The sequence below is a fragment of the Coregonus lavaretus genome (assembly GCF_964263955.1).
Source record: "Coregonus lavaretus genome assembly, chromosome: 13".
In the NCBI taxonomy this organism is placed as follows: Eukaryota; Metazoa; Chordata; class Actinopteri; order Salmoniformes; family Salmonidae; genus Coregonus; species Coregonus lavaretus.
In genome coordinates, this window is record NC_140000.1 from 29114608 (window position 1) to 29142333 (window position 27726).

The 27726-nt window shown below is 42.5% G+C and overlaps 2 protein-coding genes across 4 annotated transcripts in view; both read left to right on the forward strand.

Moving 5' to 3' along the window:
• Positions 1 to 5093, forward strand: part of LOC311140426 (type II inositol 1,4,5-trisphosphate 5-phosphatase-like) — a 33621-nt gene extending 28528 nt beyond the window's left edge. For 2 of the 3 annotated variants that reach the window (XM_084175479.1, XM_084175480.1), the window contains 4 exons: positions 798 to 882; positions 1121 to 1248; positions 3770 to 3881; positions 4509 to 5092. In XM_084175479.1, coding sequence (XP_084031605.1) covers positions 798 to 882; positions 1121 to 1248; positions 3770 to 3881; positions 4509 to 4618 — 435 coding nt within the window. In that variant the 3' untranslated portion in view covers positions 4619 to 5092. Of the gene's footprint in view, positions 1 to 797; positions 883 to 1120; positions 1249 to 3769; positions 3882 to 4508 lie in introns of all 3 variants that reach the window. The other variant, XM_084175481.1, reaches the window with a different exon arrangement.
• Positions 5094 to 5292: 199 nt separating this feature from the next.
• Positions 5293 to 27478, forward strand: LOC311140863 (metal regulatory transcription factor 1-like). Its single transcript, XM_084176136.1, has 11 exons — positions 5293 to 5380; positions 7815 to 8366; positions 13401 to 13639; positions 17593 to 17724; positions 18136 to 18209; positions 18514 to 18650; positions 19064 to 19141; positions 19360 to 19466; positions 19554 to 20235; positions 20341 to 20407; positions 21366 to 27478. The coding sequence occupies exons 2-11, from the start codon at positions 7881 to 7883 to the stop codon at positions 21911 to 21913; spliced, it is 2550 nt and encodes an 849-aa protein (XP_084032262.1). The 5' UTR covers positions 5293 to 5380; positions 7815 to 7880; the 3' UTR covers positions 21914 to 27478.
• The last annotated feature ends 248 nt before the right edge of the window (positions 27479 to 27726 follow it).

Sequence of the window (27726 nt, forward strand, 5' to 3'; positions counted from 1 at the left end):
TCAGTATCGATGCATGCTCCAACGGCGCACTTGGTGAAAGTTATTTCTATGTGGTGTAGGAACAATGGATCTTTAACACACTCATTAGCCTAAATTGCATCGCTATCGGGAAAACGGGCCCTGAGCTGTACTGGGCTGGCTTTGTTATGCCTCCACAATAGTTGTTGCTGCCTGGAAGGGACAATGTGAAAAGAAAAAATCAGAACCGGTACAGCTCGGGTCAGAATCAGGCATTCCTTTCTTGACGCTACACTAGTTTCCAAGGACATTGGCTAGTACCTTTTGCCTACTTACCTCCCCTTTCCCAGTTAGTTGCACAGCCTCAAATAATTCAAATTGAGTTGGGCAGCTTTGGCATCCTCCCAGCTGTGTGCTTTTTTTTACAAGGACAGACATATTAGTGTCTTTCACCACAGCAACCCAGCGGAGTGTAAATAGGAACGTTTGGAAACATTGTATTTGTCTCTGGCAACCACCAACAGGCTGGAATGACTCAACAGAACGGTTTTGTCTCTGTGATGCCGGTTTGCTTTTTTGCCAAACCTGGCTCTGTCTGAATGTTAAGGGCCAAATAAATATATTTATTAGTTGATTAATTCAAAAAGTGAAATGTTGCGTTTCATAATACTCTACTATATTGACATGAATACAGCTCTACTGAATTGTGGCACAGCGTTTCATACTATTTAGGTCATCCCTGATCAGTTGAAATGCTGCTCTTTTTGCCGGCTACCTTTCTGTGTGCTTTGAAGTTATGTGTTTACAGTACAACTCTATAACCATGTCTCTATTTCTAGGGGGAACTATTTCAACAACCTGGGCTCCGCAGTGAATTTGTGGAGATAAGGGATTGCCTTGACACTGGAATGCCAGACTCGCTCCGTATCCTTAACAACTGATATACACCTGGGTTGTGTTCATTAGGCATTAAATGGAAGAAAATGGCCTGAAACAGGGAGGGACTACCTGGACATGTCCAATAAGAAACGCTCATTTCATTTTCTATTGCAAAACGTTTTCCATTTTGTGCCTTAATGGACACAACCCTGGTTAAATTAAGTCTTAGTGTCTACTCAATTTTTTAAGTGGTTGATGCCCCTTGACCCGTGTTATCCCCTAGCTGGCAGTAACCACTCTGTGGCAGAAGCACTGCTCCTCTTCCTCGATGCCCTCCCTGAGCCTGTGGTCCCCTTCTCCCTGTACCAGCAGTGCCTGGAGTGCTGCTCCAACACCAGTCAGTGTAAAAAGGTCAGTACCAATTCAACTCACTCTTTAAAGTAGCCAACATGACTTTTCTCAGTGCCCCTATAGTAGGATATTCTGTATGTAATGATTGTCTACTACAGGGGTGTCAAACTCATTTTAGCTCAGGGGCCACATGGAGGAAAATCTATTCCCAAGTGGGCCGGACCGGAAAAATAATGGTATATATAACTTAAAAACAACAACTTCAGATTGTTTTCTTTGTTTTAATACGATCAACATACAACATAAAGCTGGAGCCTGAGGACAGTGTGTCCAAAATAGTACAAGCACAACATCACTATTAATCATAAAACACGTCAAGTTTATTTGAAAATTCTAAAGAAAAAGAACACACAAACACACAATGCCTCAGTGATTAACAGAACTGTTTCACAGATCACAGAACTATATCAGGGTGTCATTTCTCAGGCAGAAATGTAGATAAAAATAATGAAATCCTGTTCCCCAAACAAGTGCAAGAACCACAGAGTCAAGAATAGGTTAAATATACAAATAAAATAAATTAAAAACAATAGCACATCAACATAAAAACATATAAACATAAATCTGAAAGCGTTCCTCAAACTCCCATAACAGTCCCGTTATTTTATCTTTGAACCGCTTCATGTCTGCCACATGTTGGGTCGCGCACACATTTTTCAGACAGGGGAAGTGAGCTGCATCACCACCGGCAAGTTGCGTCTCCCACAATGACAGCTTCAACTTGAAAGAACGTATGCTGTCATAATACTGCGTGACAACTTTGTTGCGCCCTTGCAGCTGTTTGTTCAAGTTATTCAGGTGCTCTGTAACATCCACCATAAATGCAAGGTCCTGCATCCATTCTGCGGAATGAAATTCTAACACTGGTTTGCCCTTTTCTTCCATGAACTGTTCAATTTCTTCTCGTAAATCAAAGAAACGCCTCAGCACAGCACCTCGGCTTAACCATCTTACCTCAGTGTGGTATGGCAGGCCATAGATGTGGACTTTCTCTCTGAGAAGGCTGTCAAACTGACGGTGATTCAGGCTTCTGGATCGGATGAAATTAACAGTTTGGATGACCACCTTCATGACGTTATCCATCTTTAATGACTTGCAACACAAAGCCTCCTGGTGCAAAATACAGTGAAAAGTCAAAAAATCACGTCCTCCATTTGCAGATTGCACTTTCTCTCTGAACTTTGTCACAACGCCTGCTTTTTTCCCGATCATTGAGGGCGCACCATCTGTAGCCAGGCTGACAGCGCGGGACCAGTCCACTCCGACCCTGTCCAGCGCGCCAACGAGTGCGGTAAAAATATCAGCTGCTGTCGTTGTATCTGTCATCGGCACCAACTCCACGAACTCCTCGGTGACGGTCAATGTGTCATCAACTCCGCGGATGAAAATGGCCAGTTGTGCAACATCTGTAATGTCCGTGCTTTCATCAATTGCAACCGAAAACGCAATAAATGACTTTACTTTTTGCTTCAACTGGCTGTCCAAATCCACTGAAAGATCGGAAATCCTGTCTGCAACTGTGTTTCTTGTCAGGCTGATATTTGCAAAAGCCTGCCGCTTTTCAGGGCACACAATCTCCGCTGCCTTCATCATGCATGTTTTTACAAATTCACCCTCACTAAATGGTTTTGAAGCCACTGCGATTTCATTAGCAATGAGGTAGCTAGCTTTCACTGCAGCGTCACTGATGTCTCGGCTGTGAGTAAACACAGACTGCTGTTTCTTCAGACCCGCCAACAGTTCATTCACCTTCTCTCATCTCCGCTGTCCTTGAAAGTTGTCATATTTGTCGGCATGAAGACTCACATAGTGGCGACGAAGGTTATATTCTTTCAGCACTGCAACATGCTCTGAACACACCAAACATACAGCTTTCCCATTCAATTCCGTGAATAAATAGGATGACCATTTTTCTTGGAACACTCTGCACTCTGCGTCCACTTTTCTCTTTTTTGACAGAGACATATTGGGGCAATGAGGGTGCCAAAGCACATAATGTTAAAAGTAGAAGCCGTAATAAATATCGCGGGCAAAACAAAGTAGCTCATTGGCTGCACGTGCTTGACCTACTTGCTCTGCCCCGGTATAAACAGTTTGCTTGCTTAACACAATTGCGCCATCCAGTGGACGCAATTGGAACAGCAGTTTATTTTATTGAAAAATTGCAGCGCATTTTTATACTTTACATAATTATTATTATTATTTTTATTTATTTTTAATTTTTTTCAAAATCATCTCGCGGGCCGGATTAAACCCGTTTGCGGGCCTGATCCGGCCCGCGGGCCGGACGTTTGACACCCCTGGTCTACTAGGTCATGTTCATTAGGCTTCAAACGGACTGAAACAGGGAGGGACTACCTGGACTTGTCCAATAATACTTTTTAAAAAATGTTTTCTGTTGCGTGCCCTAATGAACCCAACCCAGTTGTGGGAAATTGCCAGTGACTTGCTCTCATGTTGGGGTGTTTTAACTTGTCTATGGTGTTGATTGCTATTGAGTGATGTTTTTCTTCATCCTCAGGTTGTATCCTCGTTACCTCAGTGCCATAAAAACGTGTTTAACTATATAGCGGCTTTTCTCCGCGAGTTGTTGAAGCATTCTACACACAATAGCCTGGATGTCAACATTTTAGGTAAGGTGAAATGGAAAAATTGTGTAACACATTTAGCATTCTTATCAAACACACAAACAATTGAGTGAATTTGTGTTTTGAAATAGTTAAAATGAAACTTCATGGTCTTCTTGACCAGTACCCAAGAGGTTCAATGTTTACAAAGTCGAGCAGTGCAAGTTTAAGATCAGAAGCCGTAACAAGGTTTCCTATTTGTTGGTTTCCATATGTGTCACAATATGCAATGAAACAATAAAAAAACTGTTGCGATGAAATGCCTGATTATTCCACTACATGCAAATGGTTATGCTAGCTTGTTTGGATTTTATATTCCAAAAAGGCCATAGTAGTCTTTCTGTACTGTGATACTGTGCATATGTTTTTTCCTTTTTCACCTTAGGGCAATCAGATATCATTTATTTACTTAGTTAAAAATATAGCCTAGTAATGCAATACTAGCTATAGCTATGATATTAGCTGTAATAATGCTGGGTCAGATTCTGGATTTGGTTCCTTTTTCAGTGTATTCTCCTTTTAATTTAATATTTTATGATACAAAATAAAAAAGCAAAACTATTTCATCTTACATCAAGTGCCAGTTAGTAATTATTATGTTATTGACATTGTGCCCTGTGTCATCCCTCACAGCCACCATTTTTGCTGCCTTGCTACTGAGGTCACCCACGAAGCAGGACCTTGCAGAGAAGAGGAAGACCCAAGAGTTCTTTGAGCATTTCCTGGTCCAGGACCTCTCCTGAATAGAAGAGGGTGCTCCTGCCATGTCCTACATGCTGCAAACTATTTTACACACTATTGTAGTTTAAATGTACAACTCAGTATTTGTAAAACATGTAATATGTTCCTATTCATATAGATGGCTCTTTGTATAGGCACACAGTCAGTCAAATTGATAAGGCCTACTCTCCTTTGATTTGAAATCAACTATGTTTTGACAAGCAATGTTTAACCTGTAAGCTGTTGATGCACAGCTTTTATTCTATCACTGAGCAGCTGTAGTAAACTGACCGTTTTTAATATATGTATATTTACCAGTTTATTTAAAGAAAAAATTATTTGTGCTGTTTTGTGAAGGAAAAACAGTTGTTTGTTCTTTTATATATGAAAGTATTTGAAACAGTTGTGGTTTGGCTATTATTTCATGTTTCTTTCCCATTTAGCAAGCAAATGGAAAAAGTTTGTTTGGAATTTAATAAACCGACTGTCACATTTGTCTTTGGCCTATCCGATGTGGTCCTTTGGCTGTTAGTACTGATTGGGAATTACAGATCAAATAATTGCTTTAGTAGCATTATTCTAAATTGTATATTTCATTTCAGTGGTTTCGATTTCATTTATAGGGGTACTATTGTACATGGGAGGGGTATATTTCCCAGAATACAACACAAGAGGGAGGCTGAAATATGACGTTTATATTTAATCATGGTACCACTAGGGAGGCGATGGGAAGAAAGTGCTAAGCAACCCGAAACATAAACCAAGTCTGCAATTTCTCTGCACCGGTAAATGTTTTCTGTTTTGTATATATGTTTCTAGCGGAGCCCTGTAAATTGACGAAGTAAAAGTTCTGCTTCGACGGGAGATTTTTTGACAGACAGCCAGTCAAGCTAACGTTCGCTGGCTAGCTAGCACTACGTTAGTTCCCAGATTTTTAGCTAGCGTTAACTAACGTTGTCGTTGCCTAACTAGTTAGCTAGTAACGTTAGATATCTAAGCATAAAATACCCTGCTTGTTGTTTTACGCTGCATGCTTGGTAAAGCTGCGTATCATGAACTTGTTCATTGGTATTATAGCTAGATAGCTAGTCTGAAACGTTGTTGATTAATGTTAGCTAGGTAGACATTATTTTCAACCCACACATTATCGTTCAAGCTAACGTTACGTTAGCGAAATCGCGTTGCATTGTCAAAACTAGCTGTCATGTTTTCCTTCTAGCTAACATGCTATGTAAAAGTGTTTAACTAGCGAGACATTTCCGTTTGCATATTAGCTAGCTAGTTGCTGTTAATTAAACTGTCATGTCGATCGAAGTCAACTAACCTAGCTAACTATTGCTAGCTGGCTGTTTATTTAGCTAACGTTACCTAGTTATTACGAACGTTATAGGTTGGAAGTTGGTTGTCCTTGCAACGCTAAAGTTAGCTGCCCACCGACCTAGCTACCCCGCCAGATAATTACAACTATTCACAAATGCACGAGCTAGCTAGCTACTAGTGATGTGGTCGCGCTGTATGGAGCCTTTAGTCAAAAGGCGAAAGATGAGTGTGACATGCCATCTTTAACTTGTCTCCTGAAAGTGTTTGTAAATATCTTTGTAATCCTAGCTAAGGTAATAATTATTTTCCATGATAAGTCAACTTTGGCTGGCACCACTGTGCTGTCAAATGAAATCCGAAAGTTCTAGAACTCCATGGCTGGCAAGATGGTTAGTGCCTAGGAACATACAGCGAGATGCACACCATTCAAATCAAACCAAATCAAATGTTATTTGTCACATACTTTGTAAACAACAGGTAGACTAACGGTGAAATGCTTATTTACGATCCTTCCCAACAATGCAGAGAAGGGGGAAAAAGAAAGAATAGAAAAATAATAACACGAGGAATAAATACACAATGAGTAACGATAACTTGGCTATATACACGGGTTACCAGTACCGAGTCGATGTGCGAGGTAATTGAGGTAGATATGTACATATAGGTAGGGATAAAGTGACTAGGCAACAGGATAGATCATAAACTGTATCATCAACGTATGTGATGAGTCAAAGTTAGTGCAAAAAGGGTCAATGGCAGATAGTCTGGTTAACTATTTAACTAACTACAGTATTTAGCAGTCTTATGGCTTGGGGGTAGAAGCTGTTCAGGGTCCTGTTGGTTACAGACTTTGTGCATCGGTACAGCTTCCCATGCTGTAGGAGAGAGAACAGTCTATGACTTGGGTGGCTGGAGTCTTTGACCATTTTTAGGGCCTTCCTCTGACACCGCCTGGTATAGAGGTCCATTCGGGCGTTATTGGATTTATTTGCTATTTGTAAGCCACTCTGACACATTTTTCTCCATCGAGTGAGTAGCCTTCTGCAGTTGAGCTGGCTGCTTAAAGGAAAGGGCTCAAATCTACCCATGTAACTGTCATACTCATGGAATTTGTTGTCTGAATTAGCCTAAGTCCATTTATAGCTACATCTAGACCTTATGCCAATGCATCGTAGAGAATAGGTGGGTTTTATCATTTCACTCCAGCGTTAGGGAATAGGTATAACTGTCCACCTTTTAGATTAATGGTTGTTATGGCGCTATGCATGGCATGTTTGAAGATGACGAGTAGCCTACACTATACCACTTTAGGCTATAGATTTGGTGGTTTTTAACTGGCACTGCCAGAGAACTGTTCAGTTATCCTCTCTAGCTGCATCCTCAATATAGCCAGGTATTTGCTTCTAGAACAAGTGTTCCACGCTTGTCATTGGCTTAAAAATAGCTGCTCTGCATTGTCCCACTTACCTACCTTTGCAATACTCCACCAAATAACTTTCCAAGTATCTATATTCTGCTCTTGGTACGTGGAAATATTAGCCTCAAGTGTCAAAGCCTTTGTTTCCCCTCTCAAATTTACTGTTTACCGTATTTGCTTGGGAGTCACGTAGGCCTTTCCCTTTAGGCCGAATAGCTGCAGGGTTAGCCCAGGTCACTGACTGAAGCTAGGCTCTAGCTACTTTAATTGCAAGGAATCATAATTTGTTATATGGTTTACTTCAATGGCACTAGACATAGCAAGCAGATAGATTGTTTCTGTAAACAGAATTGTTTTGAAATTCAGAAAGGTCAGCACTCACAGCCCTGCATTTAAAATGAACACTTTGACTTTGAAGGGGCACAGCACGACTCCTCAAAGCCACCACCCTCACACTTTCCTGTCTATCCTACTCTGTGCAGGAACAAGTAAGCACGCCGTCCTCTGCGCACACTCACCTGCCAGAGGCGGCCAGCCCAGCCGGGACTATGAGCGAGCGTGGCCCTCGCACTGAGGCCTCCATGTTTTTCCAGGTGGAGGTGGACCGCCTCGAGCGCGATGACAAAGAGGACAACGATGAAGACAAGATGGCGCACTACGACGACGACAAAGACGACGACGACCTGATGTCGCCACCCTCGGGCTCCCGTGTCTACGACCGCACTACGGTGCTCATCGAGCAGGACCCAATCCGTCTGGATGAGGAGGGAGAGGAGGACCATAGACACTGCGTGGGGGACGACGACGGGGGCGCCTTCCTGGTCGACGGGGACCTGGACGAGGAGGATGAGGAGGAGGGCTCTATGACCTTCATGGGCGACCAGGATGGCATGTCGCAGGGATACGTGCATCACACCATCTCGCCCGACCAGATCCAGTTCATCATCAACCCGGGGTCCATGGCCATGCCGCGCAACATCGAGGGGGCCACCCTCACCCTGCACTCGGAGTGTCCGGAGACCAAGCAAAGAGAGGTATGTTGGCTTACGTGCCCCCTCACCACTGTAATGCATTGTGTGACACTGTATGGAGGTCATACAGCGTGTTTGAGGGTATCAGTTTGAGCAAGGCGAGGCGCAGAATCGCTAATCTTGATCACATAATGTGTAGTCATTTGGAATGCAAGGTGGTTTGTAGATCAGAGATTTTGCGCCGCCTGACTTAAATGTACTTGATCTCAACACGCAATTAGCCTAGTGTGTTGTGGTAAGTAAAAATAATAGAGAACCCGTGTTGAAAGGGAGCAACGTGAGGCATGAGCAGGGAGAGTACATTTGCCGGATGAATGAAATGCTTTGATTTGCCTAGCGAGCTAGGTTCTCCGCAAGGCCTTTCTGCTTCCACATGGTTTTATATGATAAATGTTTAACCCCTCCTTCCCTGTGTACAGTACAGCACAGCACACATAGTAAATGACTCAGCTTGTGAAGTGTCATTGTTTGTATTGTCATTGTTTGTATTGTACTTTATGATGGCAGGTCTAGTGGCTGCAGACTTTACGCCTAGCTCTTAATCATTGTGTAAGGCACGCTGGTCTGCAAAAGAGCACTGTACAATGGAGCTTGTTGGAGGGTTGCACCTCTAGGCTATTTCTTCCTAAAATGCAAAGCAGCACCGTAACAACAGGCTAGCTCAGGGTCACACCAGTGTTCCGTTCAACACTACTCCTAGCCAATCATGGTGAGGCCCGGCCAAATATTGCACCCTCAATGCAACAAAGTTCCTGTTTGTTACCAGGGTCCCCCTTTGTCACCATGTTGGCCACTTGGCCAGTGCCACTAGGGTCCTTGTGCTGTCTTTGTGGTAAAGTGCTCTGCTGGAGCCCATCCAGTCCACTCCTCCCCCTCCTAGCCTAGCTACTTGCATGATGTCATTGAGGGAGAGACAATGCATTTTACTTACTTACAATTGGATTTATGAAATCTCATCTACAGACTCTGAGCCAAAGATGCAATCACCCCAAATTATTGTTCCTCTCCCAACTCATTTGGCATCCGTTCATGCTGCTTCTCCACAATGTGTCCTCCTTCTTTCCTTTTGACTTTTGTCAAACATTGCAGATGTGGATGCCAAACATTGCAGATGTGGATGCCAAACATTGCAGATGTTAATTTCAATGTTTCTCTAGCCTAGGTGTTCTAAATGTCTCTGCAACACAAAGCAGTCCATAGCATTGCATTTCAGTAGGCTTTGCCGCATTCTTACATACCATTTCAGTACGCTTAGCAGCATCTAGTTGCATTCTCTGTGTAGCCTACAACTGGAGTGCTCTTTCCCCATTGTGCATGTGGGAGGCGATGGCATGCCAATCTAGTTACCCTCTGTGATGGAAGTGATGCTGCAGAAGTTGGGGAGTCAGTCGTGAAGCTGTGGGGGTTGAATAACAATACAGTACAGCTAATCCACTGTAGCAGCACTGCAGCCAGGCTCCTCACTGCGTGGGGTTCATGTTCATTCATCTCTTTACTTCCTTTCCACCTCTCTCCTGTTAGAAATGATTTTTCTTTTTGCGCTGTCTTTATGCACATTCACAGGATGCACATTCACCCTACACACTCACGCACACTGACACCCCAACACACACACACACACACACATACTCACACACACATAACATGCACACACATTTAAACGGACCCTACACACACGCACACATTCATCATATACGCTGCTACTACTCTGTTTATCAGACAGTGCATTCGAAAAGTATTCAGACCCCTTGACTTTTTCAACAAAAAAAAAACTTTACAGCCTTATTCTAAAATTGATTAAATCGTTTTTTTCCCTCATCAATGACAAAGCAAAAACAGGTTTTTAGAATTTTTAAATATCACATTTACGTAAGTATTCAGACCCTTTACTCAGTACTTTGTTGAAGCACCTTTGGCAGGGATTACAGCCTCGAATCTTGTTTCTCATGGTCTGAGAATCCTTTAGGTGCCTTTTGGCAAACTCCAAGTGGGCTGTCGTGCCTTTTACTGAGGAGTGGCTTCTGTCTGGCCGCTCTACCATAAAGGCCTGATTGGTGGACTGCTGCGGAGATGGTTGTCCTTCTGGAAAGTTCTCCCATCTCCACAGAGGAACTCTGGAGCTCTGTCAGAGTGACCATTGGGTTCTTGGTCACCTCCCTGACCAAGGCCCTTCTCCCCCGATTGCTCAGTTTGGCCGGGCGGCCAGCTCAAGGAAGAGTCTTGGTGGTTCAAAACTTCTTCCATTTAAGAATGATGGAGGCCACTGTGTTCTTGGGGATCTTCCCCAGATCTGTGCCTCGACACAATCATTTCTCAGAGCTCTACGGACAATTCCTTTTGACCTCATGGCTTGGTTTTTGCTCTGACATGCACTGTCAACTGTGGGACCTTATATAGACCGGTGTGTGCCTTTCCAAATCATATCCAATCAATTGAATTTACCACAGGTGGACTCCAATCAATTTGTAGAAACATCTCAAGGATGGTCAATGGAAACAGGATGCACCTGAGCTCAATTTTGAGTCTCATAGCAAAGGGTCTGAATACTTTTGTAAAAAAAGGTTTTTCTGTTTTTTATTAGTAATACATTTGCAAAAATTTCTAAAAACCTGTTTTCACTTTGTCATTATGGGGTATTGTGTGTAGATTGATGAGGAAAAGAAATAATTTAATCAATTTTAGAATAAGGCTGTAACGTAACAATGTGGAAAAAGTCAAGGGGTCTGAATCATTTCTGAATGCACTGCATGTCTTGATTCCTAGTCACCTTACCCCTATGCATATCTACCTCTATCACTCCAGTATCTCTGCACATTGTAAATATGGTACTGGAACTGACCATGTATATAGTTTACTTACTTTCTCGTGTTCTTATTTCTATTTCTCGTGTGTTTTTGCTCTATCTTATGTTATTTTTACTACATTGATATTGATTACTGCATTGTTGGGTTTAGAGCTGGCAAGAAAGGCATTTCACTGTACCGTAATTTTCGGACTATAAGCCGCGTGTTTTTTCCAATTTTTCGACCCTGCGGCTTATATAACGGTGCGGCTAATCTATGGATTTTTACAGCTAACGGCCACTAGAAGACCTCCTAAATCTATGGATTTTACAGGTTACAGTCCACCAACTTTAACTCTATGGGCTCTATGACCGGTCCGCGCCCCCCACCTTTAAGCGGCGGGCTCCAGCAGGAAAAGCTGGAGGCCGGAAAAGAGTGAGACAGGCAGCGCGCAAAAGTAAAAGTGGAACCGAGAGTGGTACGAGAGACAGAACGAGAGACAGAACGAGAGCAGTGTTGAAAAGTTTGTGTGTCTGAAACGCTATGTGATACAGTACAGTTTACACAGCACAGTATATGTTCTGTAGCTACTATTGCACTAAATGGTAACACTTGAATACGTTATGCAAATATGCAACTTGTTTGTTGAAATGTTAATAAATGGGAGCTTCCTCAAGCAGCCATCTCTTTCCCGACAATCCCCTCTGTGCACGAACCTTACATATGGTAATTAAACATTAAAACACCTGCGGCTTATAGTCCAGTGCGGCTTATATATGTACACATCATTCAATTTAGCTGCTGCGGCTTATACTCCGGTGCGCCTTATAGTGCGGAAAATACGGTACTTGTGCACATGACATTGAAATTTGAATGAATAGCATAACCAGTCTAGTATCCCCAAGGGACGGGTTATGCTGGGTCGTATTCATTAGTGCACAATGTAGCATAACGTTTTGCAATGGACAACTTCAGGTAGTCCCTCCCTATTTCAGTCAGTTTTCTTCAGTTTGGTCCCTGATGAATATGACCTCCGGCTGGGGGTTCTCCTTCTATCTCCTCCTTAAACATAGCCAAGACAACTGTTGGCCTATCTCCCGCTGCGTCTCTGTTAGGTTCCAGTAATTTGTAGTCTCATGCGGAGACTGCTAGCGGACACCAGTTGTCATGGCTGGAATCCATGCTTTTGGAGAAATAATAGAGGACCGCTAGCTCTAAATAATAACTTGGATTGGACAGGCTGTTGTGTCTAGTAGGGCCTCTGTGTGCAATGTGGCCATCCAGGGGTTACATAAGGGGATGTAAGCCATTGTTGACTATTTATTAAGGGAAAAGAGTGTCATTTTAACGTGGTCAGGGCTGGTTGACTTTCTCTTGAAATGTTTTTTTTTTAACCCCCAGTCTACAAGAGGATCAAGGCATTAAGTTATGGGATATAACGCGTGCTCTGAATATAGAATTGTTTTGTGGGGGGGGGGGGGACAATAAAGCTTGGATGGGAAGGCTTTGTGTTATGACAATGTAGGCTAGTGTGTTCTATGGGTATACGGAGGAGGGGAAAGGATCCAGCTTTAATCTCTCCCCGGGGCCTTTTGTGTGAGAACAGAACAGAGCCATAAGATTGACTGCCACGGCCGCTGAATGCGGAGACTGCTGAGTTGAAACACAGTGCACAGCAGAATCAGTCGGATGGAAATGGATGGGGGGGTCGAGTCACTGATGACATGTGTGCTTACCCGCTCATGCGCTGACGTGTGGCTGAGTCACTGGGTTCAAGCCCTGGGTTCAAGTTCACTTTGAGTCAGTGTGGTGGTTGCCTATGCGAACGTTGGAATTGGAAAGGTTCCTTATATTAAGCCATTCATCTTCCCTGCTCTCTCATATAAAATACTGTTTAAACAGCTAGTTATCTAAGGACCATTACTTTGATTGCTGGCTTTTACCTAAGCCTCTAGATAGCAGGAATCAGCCTTTTCACTTTTTTTTTTCTCCACATCCTATTATCAGAAATGAGACAGAATCACTTCTCCATATTGCAATATACATCTAGCCGTGTCATTGTTGCCTGTGCAATCATACCCCATTTTGTTTTCCTATTGCCGCCTCCTCAACCGTATTGGAGGAGGAGAAGGTCCAAGGTCCCTCCCCTCTGACCTTATTATCCAAAGTCTTTTGAGAGGCGAGGAGAGAGGTCGCAAAGAATCAAGGAAAGATTAATTAAGAAAAAGTAATTATCTTCTTGTCTGTCACTCAGGTGAAGAGGTACCAGTGCATGTTTGAGGGCTGCACACGGACCTACAGCACGGCGGGCAACCTACGCACGCACCAGAAGACCCACCGGGGCGAGTACACATTTGTGTGCAACCAGTTGGGCTGCGGCAAGGCCTTCCTCACCTCCTACAGCCTGAAGATCCACGTGCGCGTTCACACCAAGGAGAAGCCCTTTGAGTGCGACGTGCAGGGCTGTGAGAAGGCCTTCAACACTCTGTACAGGTGAGGCTCGACTAACACAAAACTTCCTAGCTGCATGTCGAAATATTCCCAGACATGCTGACTAATCGGATGACTATCTATCTACAGGTAACTACCAAAATAAAGGCAACACCAACATAAATTGTCTTAATAGGGCGTGGGGCCACCACGAGCCGCCATAACAGCTTCAATGTATGTTGGCATAGATTCTACAAGTGTCTGAAACTCTATCGGAGGGATACAACACCATTCTTCCACAAGAAATTCCATCACACCATTCTTCCACAAGAAATTCCGTCATTTGGTGTTTTGTTGATGGTGGTGGAAAACTCTGTCTCAGGCGCCACTCCAGAATCTCCCATAAGTGTTAAATTGGGTTGAGATCTGGTGAGAGAGACACACACCCTTTAAACCCCCTATGCTTCTTTGAAACCCCGCTTTCAAAGTTACTGAGATCTCTTATTCTAGTCATGGTAGCCAAAATAATGGGCAACTGGGCATTTTTATATATACATTATATATGACCCTAAGCATGATTGGATGTTAATTGGTTAATTAACTCAGGAACCACACCTGTGTGGAAGCACTTGCTTTCAATATACTTTGTATCCCTCATTTACTCAAGTGTTTCCTTTCTTTTTATTATACAGTTACCTGTATATGTAGGCCTATACTAAAGATGAATAGATGATAGATGAAAGATAACAGGTAATAGATGACATATAAAATAGATAATAACTAAGATAATAGATACAAAGATAAAACATATGAAGTGCTTCTACACCTGCATTACTAGCTGTTTGGGGTTTTAGGCTGGGTTTCTATACAGCACTTCGAGATATTAGCTGATGTAAGAAGGGCTATATAAAATAAAATTGATTGATTGATTGATATGAATAGTAAAGTGACTATCTAACCTACACCTAGGGCCTAAAATTTACTTTTTGGTCCACCATCCACAACCACTCAATTTTTTACCATAAAACAACGGATGACCATGCTTTTTAATGTTTCTTAAACAAGAAATGTATTAGAAGTAATGTGGTATATTGCTCAATTTTTTTGGGGGGGTGACCAGTCTTTTAACCAAAATATCAGAGACAAAATGTTCAGCTGCCCCTTTAAAGGTGGGAGGTTACCGTGGTAACGGGTACACTTGAGTCCTGTCACATGATTTGGTATCAGACCAGGGCATCTCTTCATAGTCCCAGTAAGCAAAATGACGTTGAAGTTGCGTTCAATTTAGGTTCTGAATGAAAGGTGAAAAGGTATCAGTCAGCCGTTCGTTCCACAAAACCCCCCAGCTGTGACAGTTATTTTATTTTCCATAACCATCAGTTACGCAGTTATATGGTAATTGTGCCAGCCCTAGGCCTAGTTTCTTCATTCAGTCTGAGCCTGCATAAAAAAGGATGTATCAAAAAAGAGGATGTGCTTGCTTCTCTTATCTACAGCACGGTCTGTCTGTAGGCCCAACCATTCTGTCAGTTCATTGTGGTCTAATATTGGTAGTATTGAAGTTGTGTTTTTTCTCCCAAGTACTGAGCAGTGCCTTTTTATGCATTGTTGGGTGATCTAGCCTAATTGATATGGACTTTGTTTATAGATTATCTCCCAATTTAGTTTTCTAATTTGACTGTTGAGTTCTGCTACATTTAGCTTCTTTGGTTTAGCACTCAATAAAGACATTATGGATGGCCAGTAGTAGGTTTGTCAGCCAGTGGCTCCAGTGTTGTGACATTGAACTGAAGGCCACAGAGACGGGAGATGGTGGAAGCGTGCCACCATCGACTCCCCTGTCAGGGTCCATTTATCAGCACGGCCAAGCCAATGCCATGCTGTGTTGTTTCACCCTAATCACATTACTTTGCTCTTATCAGAACCATGCTGCCCTGTCCCCTCCTATAAGGGAAACAGTGGCGCTACATGTCTACTAGATCAAGGCTAAGGTCCTGTTCATTAGGCACCAAACAGAAGAAACCAGACTGAAACAGGGAAGGACTACCTAGACTTGTCCAATAAGAATTGCTCATTTTGGTTTTCCATTGCTTGCCCTAATCAACATGACCCTGGATAGTGTCCTTAAAGTTTAAAGCAAGATTAGGTTAAATTCTTTCCCGATTTGGGCTCTTTCTCTTGGTGTGCTACCTAATCTTCTAGGCCCAAGTGTTTGCACATTAACAGTCTGCTGTGTTGTAATGTGTGCCAATGTTTTTTGAATGTTTATTTAATTCAAGACGGTGAGAACATTTTCAGCAGCTCAATATTTTTGCTCTTATTAAAATGTCCACTTGGAAGTAGGCCTAGCATTAAATATAGATTATTTATATATATACAGTTGACATTCCTGTCTTGCAGGAAATCACGCACAGAACGAGAAGTATGGCTGGTGGCATTGTCATGCTGGAGGGTCATGTCAGGATGAGCCTGCAGGAAGGGTACCACATGAGGGAGGAGTATGTCTTCCCTGTAACGCACAGCGTTGAGATTGCCTGCAATGACAACAAGCTCAGTCCGATGATGCTGTGATACACTGCCCCAGACCATGACGGACCCTCCACCTCCAAACCGATCCCGCTCCAGAGTACAGGCCTCGGTGTAACGCTCATTCCTTCAACGATAAACGCGAATCCGACCATCACCCCTGGAGAGACAAAACCGCAACTCTTCAGTGAAGAGCACTTTTGGCCAGTCCTGTCTGGTCCAGCGACGGTGGGTTTGTGCCCATAGGCGACGTCTGGTGAGGACCTGCCTTACAACAGGCCTACAAGCCCTCAGTCCAGCCTCTCTCAGCCTATTGCGGACAGTCTGAGCACTGATGGAGGGATTGTGCGTTCCTGGTGTAACTCGGGCAGTTGTTGTTGCCATCCTGTACCTGTCCCGCAGGTTTGATGTTCGGATGTACCGATCCTGTGCAGGTGTTGTTACATGTGGTCTGCCACTGCGAGGACGATCAGCTGTCCGTCCAGTCTCCCTGTAGCGCTGTCTTAGGCATCTCACAATACAGACATTGCAATTTATTGCCCTGGCCACATCTGCAGTCCTCATGCCTCCTTGCAGCATGCCTAAGGCACGTTCACGCAGATGAGCAGGGACCCTGGGCATCTTTTTTTTGGTGTTTTTCAGAGTCAGTAGAAAGGCCTCTTTAGTGTCCTAAGTTTTCATAACTGTGACCTTAATTGCCTACCGTCTGTAAGCTGTTAGTGTCTTAATGACCGTTCCACAGGTGCATGTTCATTAATTGTTTATGGTTCATTGAACAAGCATGGGTGTTTAAACCCTTTACAATGAAGATCTGTGAAGTTAGTTGGATTTTTACGAATTATCTTTGAAAGACAGGGTCCTGAAAAAGGGACGTTTATTTTTTTGCTGAGTTTATATATACACACACTACCAGTCAAAAGTTTGAACACACCTACTCATTCAAGGGTTTTTCTTTAATTTTTAAAAAATGTTACATTGTAGAATAATAGTGAAGACATCAAAACTATGAAATAACACATGGAATCATGTAGTAACCAAAAAAGTGTTAAATGAATCAAAATATAATATCTTCAAATAGCCACCCTTTCCCTTGATGACAGCTTTGCACACTCTTGGCATTCTCTCAACCAGCTTCATGAGGTAGTGACCTATATATTTATATTAAAGGAATAGAATTCCACGAGAGGAGTGCATCATTTTTCAAACACTGCTTAACCCTTACGTTTTTGTTTTTATACTGTAACTAGCCGGTCTGGCCCACTGCTTCCTGCTTCATGATTGGCTCTCATTCGTTGAAAACATAAACAATAGTACACTACTTCACGTCCATGCAACTTTTTGGGTGATTATGACATGGTTAGAAAGCAGTAATAAGCTATTTCTAAGCTGTATTCTTCAAAAAGGAAATCAAATGTATCCCCCAAACGTTACACGTAACTCCTTTAAATCTTCCCCTTGGTTGATGAAATGTGATTATCTCCTCTTGGCAGACTGAAAGCACACCAGAGACTGCACACGGGGAAGACGTTCAACTGTGAATCGGAGGGATGCACAAAGTACTTTACCACGCTCAGTGACCTGAGAAAGCACATTCGCACTCATACCGGGGAGAAACCATTCCGGTGAGTTCTCCGACACGCACCACTGTGGTTTATGTTTCACAAGGGGAGAAAGACCGCTGCCTTGGATATAAAGCAAGGACATTATCTCCTCATGTTTGGATGAGGATGCCCTTTTATTGGTATGAGATTTTCTATGCATATAAACAAATGTAGCCTAATTGAGTGGGACAAATGCACATTGAGGGGATTATATTGTTCATCTGTACTGATTTGTGAGATATATGGATTTGTATTGGAAGAACAGTGAGGGGCATGACTGTGCTTTGTGGTGCACCAATTTTTTCTCATTTCTATGCACCAGCTTTTCTAATTTATGCATTTAAAAATTATTCTTCGTCAGCTTAATCTCCACGTTTTTCTCTATTGCTGTTTGGTTACATTGACAGATCATTTGTGTGATCTTCCCTCTAGGTGTGACCATGATGGTTGCGGCAAGGCGTTTGCTGCCAGCCATCACCTAAAGACGCACGTACGGACACACACAGGTTCGCTTTACTTAGGCTACTTCTGTTTGGAAAATACATTCTCAGTCAAATCTCAGAATGACAGTCAACCAATCATTCATCCACATTCCATACCTCCGAGACACAGAGTAGTGCTTAATATCTCCATTTTGCAATATTTTATATTAGGAAATTAGTGTTTGATTTAACATAACTGTTCGATTGGAAACTGTTTGTCATGCAGACCAAATAGTCATTTCCTTTGGCATATAGTGAAGGTGACCCTCTCCCTTCCTCCCTTCTCTCTCGCCCCCCTCACCAATCCATCCTTCCTTCGTTCCCTCAGGGGAGAAGCCCTTCAACTGTCCCAGCGACGGCTGTGAGAAAGCATTCAGCAGCCAGTACAGTTTGAAGAGTCACGTCAGGGGCCATGGGGACAAGGGCCAGCCCTTCAGTGTCACCCTCACCCACCCCCTGTCCGAGGTGAGACATACATAAATCAAAGCATCTATTTAAGACAGGTCATGTGTGGCTCATTTTTGGTAAGAGCATGGCGCTAGCAACGCCATAGTCGTGGGTTCGATTCCCGCTGGGGCCACCAATTAGAAAAAGTATGCACTCACTGTTGGATAAAAGTGTCTGAACAGAGTGTATTGTTAGTATTATTAACATGGATTTGCCTGTGAAGTCATTTTAAGAAGGTCAGGGTTTTCCTTTCAGGGGTAAACTCATGTATTTGTACCTAGAACATTACGCCTGCTATCAGTATAGTCTGTTTTGATTGTTTTTATGATCTAACGTATTACATTCTAGCCTTATGCATCTTTTTTTTACTTCAGATGGCTTTTGCTCTAGAAAGGAAAATGTAATTTGGGCCTATTCCTCTCTAATTACAGGATGCAAATCATTCACTGTGCCTCAGTGACTTGAGCCTCATCTCGACTGACTCGGAGCTCCGAGAAAACATCCACAATGTGAGTGTGTGCTTTATTTCATCAGCCCTTATTTGACTATATAGGTCCTTCTGCTTTTGTCCATGTATGAACAAGAACATGTATTTTGTGGTGGGGTACTATGACAGCAAAAACTACCACATGTATTTTGTTTCTGTATAAAGGATCAATAAAGAATAAAGATGCATTGTAAGACAGACATGTACTATCGTCTTAATGCTTTGTTACCTCTGTTACAGTCTCAGAACTTGGACTTGAGCAGTGTTACCCCCGTGAGGATCTTCGAGCTCATGTTCCAGAGTCCGGAAAACAGTGTTAGTCAAGACGATGCCCATCCTCACGGCAAGTACCCATCACAATCTATAAACTGTAACTCGGGTTGATTTCAGTGCCTTTTCATGCTAACTTTTGCTCTTCGTATTTTTTCAGAGAGCCTTGTTGAAGCCTTTGGCCAGGAAACTGGCCAGTCCACCATGGGCGATGGATCCACCCCCATCTCCTTCTCATTCTCCCTCGTCCCTTCCTCCTCATCCTCCTGTTCCCACTCCCACCCACACTCTCACCCTCACTCCCACACCACCACCACCACCACTGTCCTGGAGGCTTCCTCCCAGCTCCCTCTTAGCCAATCCCCCTCTTCCCAGACTCCAGCACCTCCTGCCCCCATTAGTAATGTTACCGCAGTCAGCTCCACCCAGCCCCCCGCCACCTTCGTACCCTTACCCACTGCCCTGCAGACGACAGACGTGCCTGCCCCGGCTCCAGCCCCCACCACCGCACCCATGCACTACGTGGCACTGCCCGCCCAGACTGCTCCAATAGTGCCCTCTGCTGCGCCAGTAGTGGTGCCAGGCCCAGCTCTCTCCAACGCGGCTCTGGGCGCTGTAGTCGCTGCCACAGAGACTGTGCCGCTGCCGGCCGTGGCTCACGCTCACACCGTGCCTTTGGCCAGCAACACCAACCCTGGCCTGGCGCCCCCAGCCTCTGCCCCCACCATCGCCCCAAGCCACAGCCACACCCAGAGCCTGCTGCAGCCCAGCATCGTCATGTCCGACCAGAACCTGCAGTGGATCCTTAACACCGCCGCCAACAGCCAACAGAACCCAGAGCAAGCGGTAAGAGTGCCGGTTTGACATGCCGGTTAACATTTAATTGATAGTTTGGTTGGCTGGTGATGAATTTGTGTGGACGTCAATGCTGTCAATCTTGTTTGTTTCCAGCCACACGGAGGTCCAAAAGTGGAAAAGGTCTTCTTTACCACAGCCATACCAGTGGGAGGAAATTCAGGTGAGATTTGTCCCCTGCTTTTACCAGTGTGATTATTGATAGCAACAATGCTGCACTGACCCACATGAAAAATACTATAGTTATACTATGGTATACATACTATAGTATTTACTGTAAAGTTTTTGCATATTTTATTGTAGTGGGTTTTTTTTGTGGACATGACTAGTATACTGTAGTATTTACATAGAAGTGGGAGCTTTCTCCTTGAGGAAACCTACTGGATAAATACTAAAATAGCAAATGTTCCATAACCTGTAGATAGGTAGGACTGGGGTCTGAACAGATAATTCAGAGCTTCTGCTCTTTTCTAAAACCTGAAGGGAACACTATATGAAGGTGTCCCACTTATGGGTGGCACAAATTGGGATATGGGGGAGGGGAACGGGCACATACAGTAGTATTGCTATAGTTAAAGACTAGTGTTTTTGCAAACTACTGTTTACTATAGTGTTTTACCATACACTACAAAATTCTATAGTAAGTACTGTACATGGTCAAGGGATACTACAGTGTGTAGGGTATTATTCTACAGTATACTACAGAATTCTATAATAAGTACTGTAGTATTCTATAGTAAACTGTAGTATTTTTTTCATGTGGGGTAGCCTACCAATGTTGAATGAATCAGGATATTTAAAAAGCACAAACTCGTCAGTCATGTAGAAAACTCATCCAATATGAATGTATTTACATGGCACAATTTCATTTGATGTCCCCTAGTGGCATTTGATTGTAATTTGAATTACAAAGGATTGGATGTAATTATTGGACAGCTGGCTTGGTCTGTAGTCATACTGTAGCTCTGGTTTGTGTTCTTTAGGGTACGTTGTGTTTCAAAGCGTTGCACAAAAGAAAATGAAAACAGGCTTTTCTTATTGGAGAGTTCACTCTGTTTTGGACCATTTTCTTCTGTTTCGTGCCTAATGAAATACAACCCTTGTTTTGTAATGTGTTACAGGCAACTCTGTCCAGCAGATCGGCCTCAGCCTGCCCGTCATCATCATCAAACAGGAGGAGTCCTGCCAGTGCCAGTGTGCCTGCAGGGACTCTGCTAAAGACAAGAGCTCCAACAAGAGCAGCAACGCCTCGGCAGCACCGCAACAACAGCCCCCCGCTCCTCCACCTCCCCCCGCTCCCGTAGCACCTCCCCCCGCTCCCGTAGCACCGCCCTTTCCCCCCGTACTCCCCCCGGCGCCCTCTTCCCCCTTGTGCTGCCTCCCACCTCCCACCTCGGAAGTGAACGAGCCCCCTCCTCGTCCCCAAACAGGAGCGGTACTAGGACCAGGTAGCCTCTCCCCCTCAGCCTCCGTACAGACATTCCCCCCAGGGGTGGCTACGGCCACCACCAACCCCCCTCCTATCACGGATGGTTTGGCCACCATGGATGTGTCGGACTTCCTGTCCCTGCAGAGCCCCGAGAGCACAGCCAACATCGAGGCTCTGCTACTGGTGGCCAGCAGTGACGACTTCACAATGGCTGGCGCTAGCAGCACCACCAACCCATAGTGGACACTCAGGCTTCGTCCCTGTTCTCCACCCTTCTCTTGAAGTGTGCACTTGCACACTCCCAGTCATGGATTTAAAAGCATTGAGTTGGTGTAAGCGTTGGGCAGAGGGAGTTTCTACCATTGTTCAATTCATTAAAGGGAGTGTGCAAATGCACACTTTGGGAGAAGGATGTAGAATCAGGACGCAGCCGCACTTGCCTATTTACCCACTACGTGTCCGCTTTTCAAGTATTGTAAGTGAAATTTCATGAGGGGGCTTATTTTGGCAAAGCAGAAAAATGCATGCCAGTCTATAAAAGTGTTCTTAATTGGCTGGCTCTCCATCAAACAAGACAATGTCCTAAGCACTGATAATTTGAAAGGCCCTAGGAACTATTGTGTGCTTCTAATATGGCGTGAAGCTGATTCCTGAGAGCAGCAAAACAAAACATTGTTGTCTATATCCATGTACTGTACAATAGTTCCTAACTGTAACTAATACGATTAGTTGGTAAGTGATTGACCAGAATGCACTGCATGTGAAGTGAATTGGAATTTCATCAACTATATTTCCTACAAGGAATTAGCGTGGCAGTTTTGCCATTCCCTTAAAAGCAATGTCCTGCTAATGCCATAATGTGAAGAGTAATTTCCAGTGTTTTACCTAAGTTAGCTAGTGTAGTCCAGATTATTTTTTGGTCTTTCGTCTGGCTTTGTTTGTTAGTTTTTGTCAATTTCTTTACAGATATATTTACTAATTTACAAAAAAAAAAAAAAAACCTGTGACACAATTTGCTTGTATTTTTTAATATAATTTAGAAGTCAATACATTAGTAATAAATTGCCCATAACTTAATATTAATATTTAATTTGTAAAGAAATATATATATTTATTGGAGAAAAAATGCTAAATCTCTGCCATTAGACTGTCATCAAGTCGCAGCTTAATCATCATCATTGTAATCATTGCAATTATTAATTTATTCCACTTTTCATCCAAGGTTTCTTTTTTAGTCCCCCTCCTGTTGTTACTGATTTTTGTTTTATGGAGCCCCTCTCAATCCAAGTTTCAGAAAGCTGTTTCAACACTGCACCGTATTGCAATTAATTGTACATGGAGGTTGTCAAAAAAGGTCCCGAATGGGCTTTTTGGTCTGCAAAACCTCTTCACAATGAAATAATGAATCAATTATGAAAATAATTGCTCACAGTGTTTCTCTATTAATTACGACCCACTCAGGGATGCATCATGGCATATCTAATTTATACAGCTTGAGATGTTCCTTTATTTGATAAGAGATTGTCCATTTAGACATTTTAGCAGTCAACTGCCCGGATGCACATCGATTGTAGGAGCCCCCTTTTTCGGCTGCACTCTCCCCTCTTTGTGCACTGTCTAATATGACTAGTTATCTGCGTTATTACTATGACGCTATTTGAATACCACTGCTGTCAGAAGGGGTTTCCGAAGGGTGTTGATGATGGTGTAAATACAGAACATTTAAATATATGAACACTTATTCCTTCAGATTGTTTTAGAATGTATTTGTTTTGTATATCATTTTGAATATGTAGACTTGAACCTTGGAGGCTAAAGACAATAGCCCTTGCTCTGCCCTTTGTCTTTGCATTCTGCCCTCATGCAGATGCTCACACATCTTATGCAGAAGAGTTTCAAATGAAGCCTTATAATGGTTAGTTTTAGGGCCATTGGTGTCTGTGCGGTCAACATAGTATTTATTTTCAAATGCAAGCGTATGTAACTTTCTTAGAGTATATGACGATATTGTTTCACATGGGACATAATGCAATGCTTACAAAAAAAGACAAAATTGGAGAGAAGGCATTATGCCCTAATATCTTGTGTAGAGCAACCTTGCCTTACTACAGGATATCTCACTTGCTGTGGCTTACTGAGCTGGCTCCTTGCCTTGTCAATCTTTGCCTATGGCTTGATTGGACATGCTGCTTGACTACTTCCTCCTGTTCATCTAGTCTTGTCCAATGCCTTTTAGCAGCTGTCTACAAGTGGACAAAATTATATTGAAAAGAAATACATAATTTTTTGTTTGAAGGTTTAACAGAATTGTGCCAACAAATCACCTGTATAATTATCTCCGATTTATTTGTACTTTTTTTCCGTGAATGTGAAGATGTGCTACTGCAGAAAAATACTGTAGACTGAAATTGTTTCTCTTTATTCTTTTGTGGTACTATATTGTAGACAACTTAATACTGCATTTTACAGATCACTACATCAATGTTGTAGTCACCAATTGTAATTACATAATTTTAATTGCTACTTCACAGGCATTGATTGACAGCAGCTATCATGTTTTATTATTTAGCCATTGAGCATGGAAAGAGGGACTGAGATCCAACCTAGGTGTCATGTATCATAGGATAACACAGTATGCAGGAAATCTTTGTCTGGCAAACCTGAATAGGAGAAATGTGTAAACACTAACATGGGCTTTGCCCTTTTCCTGTTTTGAGAATTAACCGATACCAGAACTTGATGATAACCTGTAATATTAATTTATGTAGTTAGCACTTAAAATTGGTTCCACTAGAAATGTGAATGATCAAATGTTAAATCGTTTGTTTCCTATTGATATTCATACTGAACAAAAATATAAACGTAGAAATGTCAAAGATTTTACTGAGTTACAGTTCATATAAGGAAATCAGTCAATTGAAATTAATTAGGCCCTAATCTATGGATTTCACATGACTGGGCAGGGGCGCAGCCAATCAGAATGAGTTTTTCCCAACAGAAGTGCTTTATTACAGACAGAAATACTCCTCAGTTTCATCAGCTGTCCGTGTGGCTGGTCTCTGACGATCCCGCAGGTAAAGAAGCCGGATGTGGAGGTCCTGGGCTGGCGTGGTTACACGTGGTCTGCGGTTGGACTTACTGCCAAATTCTCTAAAACAACGGAGGTGGCTTATGGTAGAGAAATTAACATTCAATGCTCTGGCAACAGCTCTGGTGGACATTTCTGCAGTCAGCATGCCAATTGCACGCTCCCTCAACTTGAGACATCTATGGCATTGTGTTGTGTGACAACTGTAGATCTTAGTGGCCTTTTATTGTCCCCAGCACAAGGTGCACCTGTGTAATGATCATTCTGTTTAATCAGCTTCTTGATATGCCACTCCTGTCAGGTGTATGGATTATCTTGGCAAAGGAGAAATGCTCACTAACAGGGATGTAAACAAATTTGTGCACAAAATTTGAGAAGCTTTGAGTGTATGGACAATTTCTGGGATCTTTTATTTTATTTATTTTCATGAAACATGGGACCAAAACATTACATGTTGCGTTTATATTTTTGTTCAGTATAGGTATTTCCCCTCACAATTCTGGTCAATAACTTGATGTATTGTAAGTATGAACCCTGACCCCCACCCTCTTACTGCCCTCAACATGTTCACCTCCAATTCCATGCGTACCTTTTTAAAGAAAATATCTATGCTATGATTTGACTGCAGTATTCCTTCAAGTACAAAATGCAACAAAAATCATGACCAACCTTACACGTCAATGTCTTGGTCCAAGTAATTCTGTTAAATCAATATTCAGGTTTGCTAATGTCAAATTTGAAGGCTCAACTTTTTCATTTGCGAAGCTCCATGTATGTAACCATTTTTGCTCACAAAAGTCTTTCAGTATTCAACTTATTTTGATCACCATAATCATCCATTTTATGTGAAGGTCCAATATATTACATGTGATTGATCATGTTTGAGGTGGGTCTGAACCTGGGCATTGAAATGTTTTTTTTTTTCCATTGCTTTCCAGTGAATATTGAATCATGAGTCTTATTTTTACATTTACCTGTTGTCTCCAATGAGAGTTACCTGGTTAAAAACGAACTGGATTTGCTTGGGGTAAAAATTACTTGTAAAATCAATATGATTCTGTTGTAAGAATTATTTGGGTCAAATGTTGTACGCTGCATCTTTTTAAAAGTTTTGGGTGAAAAACAATGTATTTTCTTGTTCTCATACTGTATGTGCTATTTTTACTCAAGTCATCTCAATTAACTATGTTTATCTGTAAGGGTGATACAAATTTGGACCTGATTTGTTAACCCAATTTAACTATTTAGACCAACTGTTAGAATTGAAAGTGCTGGTTCTACCTTTGCCAGAAGATACCGACCTTACTGTTACGCTTGTTTACACTGAGCTGCACTAGGGTCAAAACTCAATCATGGTTACATTAATACACTGGAGCCGGCGCGAGATATGGGTGGGAAAACGCACCTCAAATGCAGGGATGGGATATGCCACTGTACTCCAAAAAACTGCCCTTTTAGCTAGCAGTAGCGACAGCAGCCATTATGGAATGGCACAGGTATCCACTAGTTACCACAGCCACAAAGTCTATATTGGCTATATTGTAAAACGTCACGAAAACAAGAGGTTTATCATTTTAATTTAAGGATAGGGTTAGGCATAAGATTAGCAGTGTGGTTAAGGTTAGGTTTAAAATCACATTTGAGTCGAAATTGAAGAAATAGTCGGGGTTTATGACTGAATTCATGACAAATTAGCTTTTATCTTAATTTAAGGTTAGGCATAAGGTTAGCAGTGTGGTTAGGTTTAAAATCACATTTTGATTAGAGAAATGGGCAGGGTCTATGACTGTGGCAACCAGTGATGACCAAGGCACATCGTGTTGAACAAAGAAGCTGATTGGCTGACACTGCCATTCCAAAATGGCTGCGGTGAATACGGCTAGCTAGCATGAGCACAAAAATTATAGTTTTCTGGGAAAACTAGCACTACTTCAATCTTCTCGATGTTCTGTGTAAAGGTAAAATTGAATACAGTGGAATATCGAGGTACGTTTTCCAACCCATATCACGCGCTGGCTCCACGGTGTCCAGGGCGGCAGGTAGCCTAGTGGTTAAGAGCATTGGGCCAGTAACCGAAAAGTTGCTGGATCGAATCCCCAAGCCAACCAGGTGAAAAATCTGTTGATGTGCCCTGTTGATGTGCTCTTGTAAGTCGCTCTGGATAAGTGTCCGCTAAATGCCTCAAATGTAAATGTAACCATGATTGCGTTCTGACCCCAGTACAGCTGTGTAAACAAGGGTTGAGTCTTCTGGCAAGTTCAGCCTTTATGGGATTCATTTATTTACTGCTTACCTTTAGGTTGAATTGTCAGGCGAATAACGGCACAAATAATGGGGATTTTGTCCTTTTTCTAGCCAATGGTCAGATGCTTGGAATGGTGAGTGCATAGGTGCAAAACACTGGCAGTTTGGAAGTTTTGGAAAAGTGCCACTTTGGAAACAGCACAGTTTGTATTTTGGAATTCTGTTCATAGTTAGGAACACGTGATAATTTGAACATTCTCAATGGGTAAAATGAGGGGGAAAACATAGTAATTCTAAAGGAATGTCAACACCCAAAGAGTGAGAAGTTGTAAAGTAGTTATATTTTTTAAAAGAATGTATGTGAAATTGGTTTGCTTATGCTTGTTTTGTATAGAGTAATATTGTATTATGATAAAGTAATACCTTTTTGAATTGAGAGCAACATAATACTAATAAAATCTTATCTGACTTGTCATTGGGTTTCTCCCATTTTTGCCCAAGCGAAAAAGTTAATGATCCTTGATAGTTTATTTATTGACATACAAAATGTTCCAAATTTCCACCAGGAGTAAAATGTCATATCAGTCACTTCGGAGCAGGGAATGATCCATCACTAAGTTTCTTCTCCTGTGGGGTTGAGAGAATATACTTTGGTCGTTGACATTATTCAAAGCTTGAAGCATGGAGAAACATACCCTTAAAATACCCCGCAGGTCCACCA

Bases quoted from the DNA above. Each gene is read 5' to 3' on its own strand.
- LOC311140863 (XM_084176136.1), top strand. From the start codon at position 7,881: ATGAGCGAGCGTGGCCCTCGCACTGAGGCCTCCATGTTTTTCCAGGTG. The intron at 19,142-19,359 runs GTGAGTGTGTGC...CCTCTGTTACAG, and splicing joins TCCGAGAAAACATCCACAAT to TCTCAGAACTTGGACTTGAG. The intron at 20,236-20,340 runs GTAAGAGTGCCG...GTTTGTTTCCAG, and splicing joins AACAGAACCCAGAGCAAGCG to CCACACGGAGGTCCAAAAGT.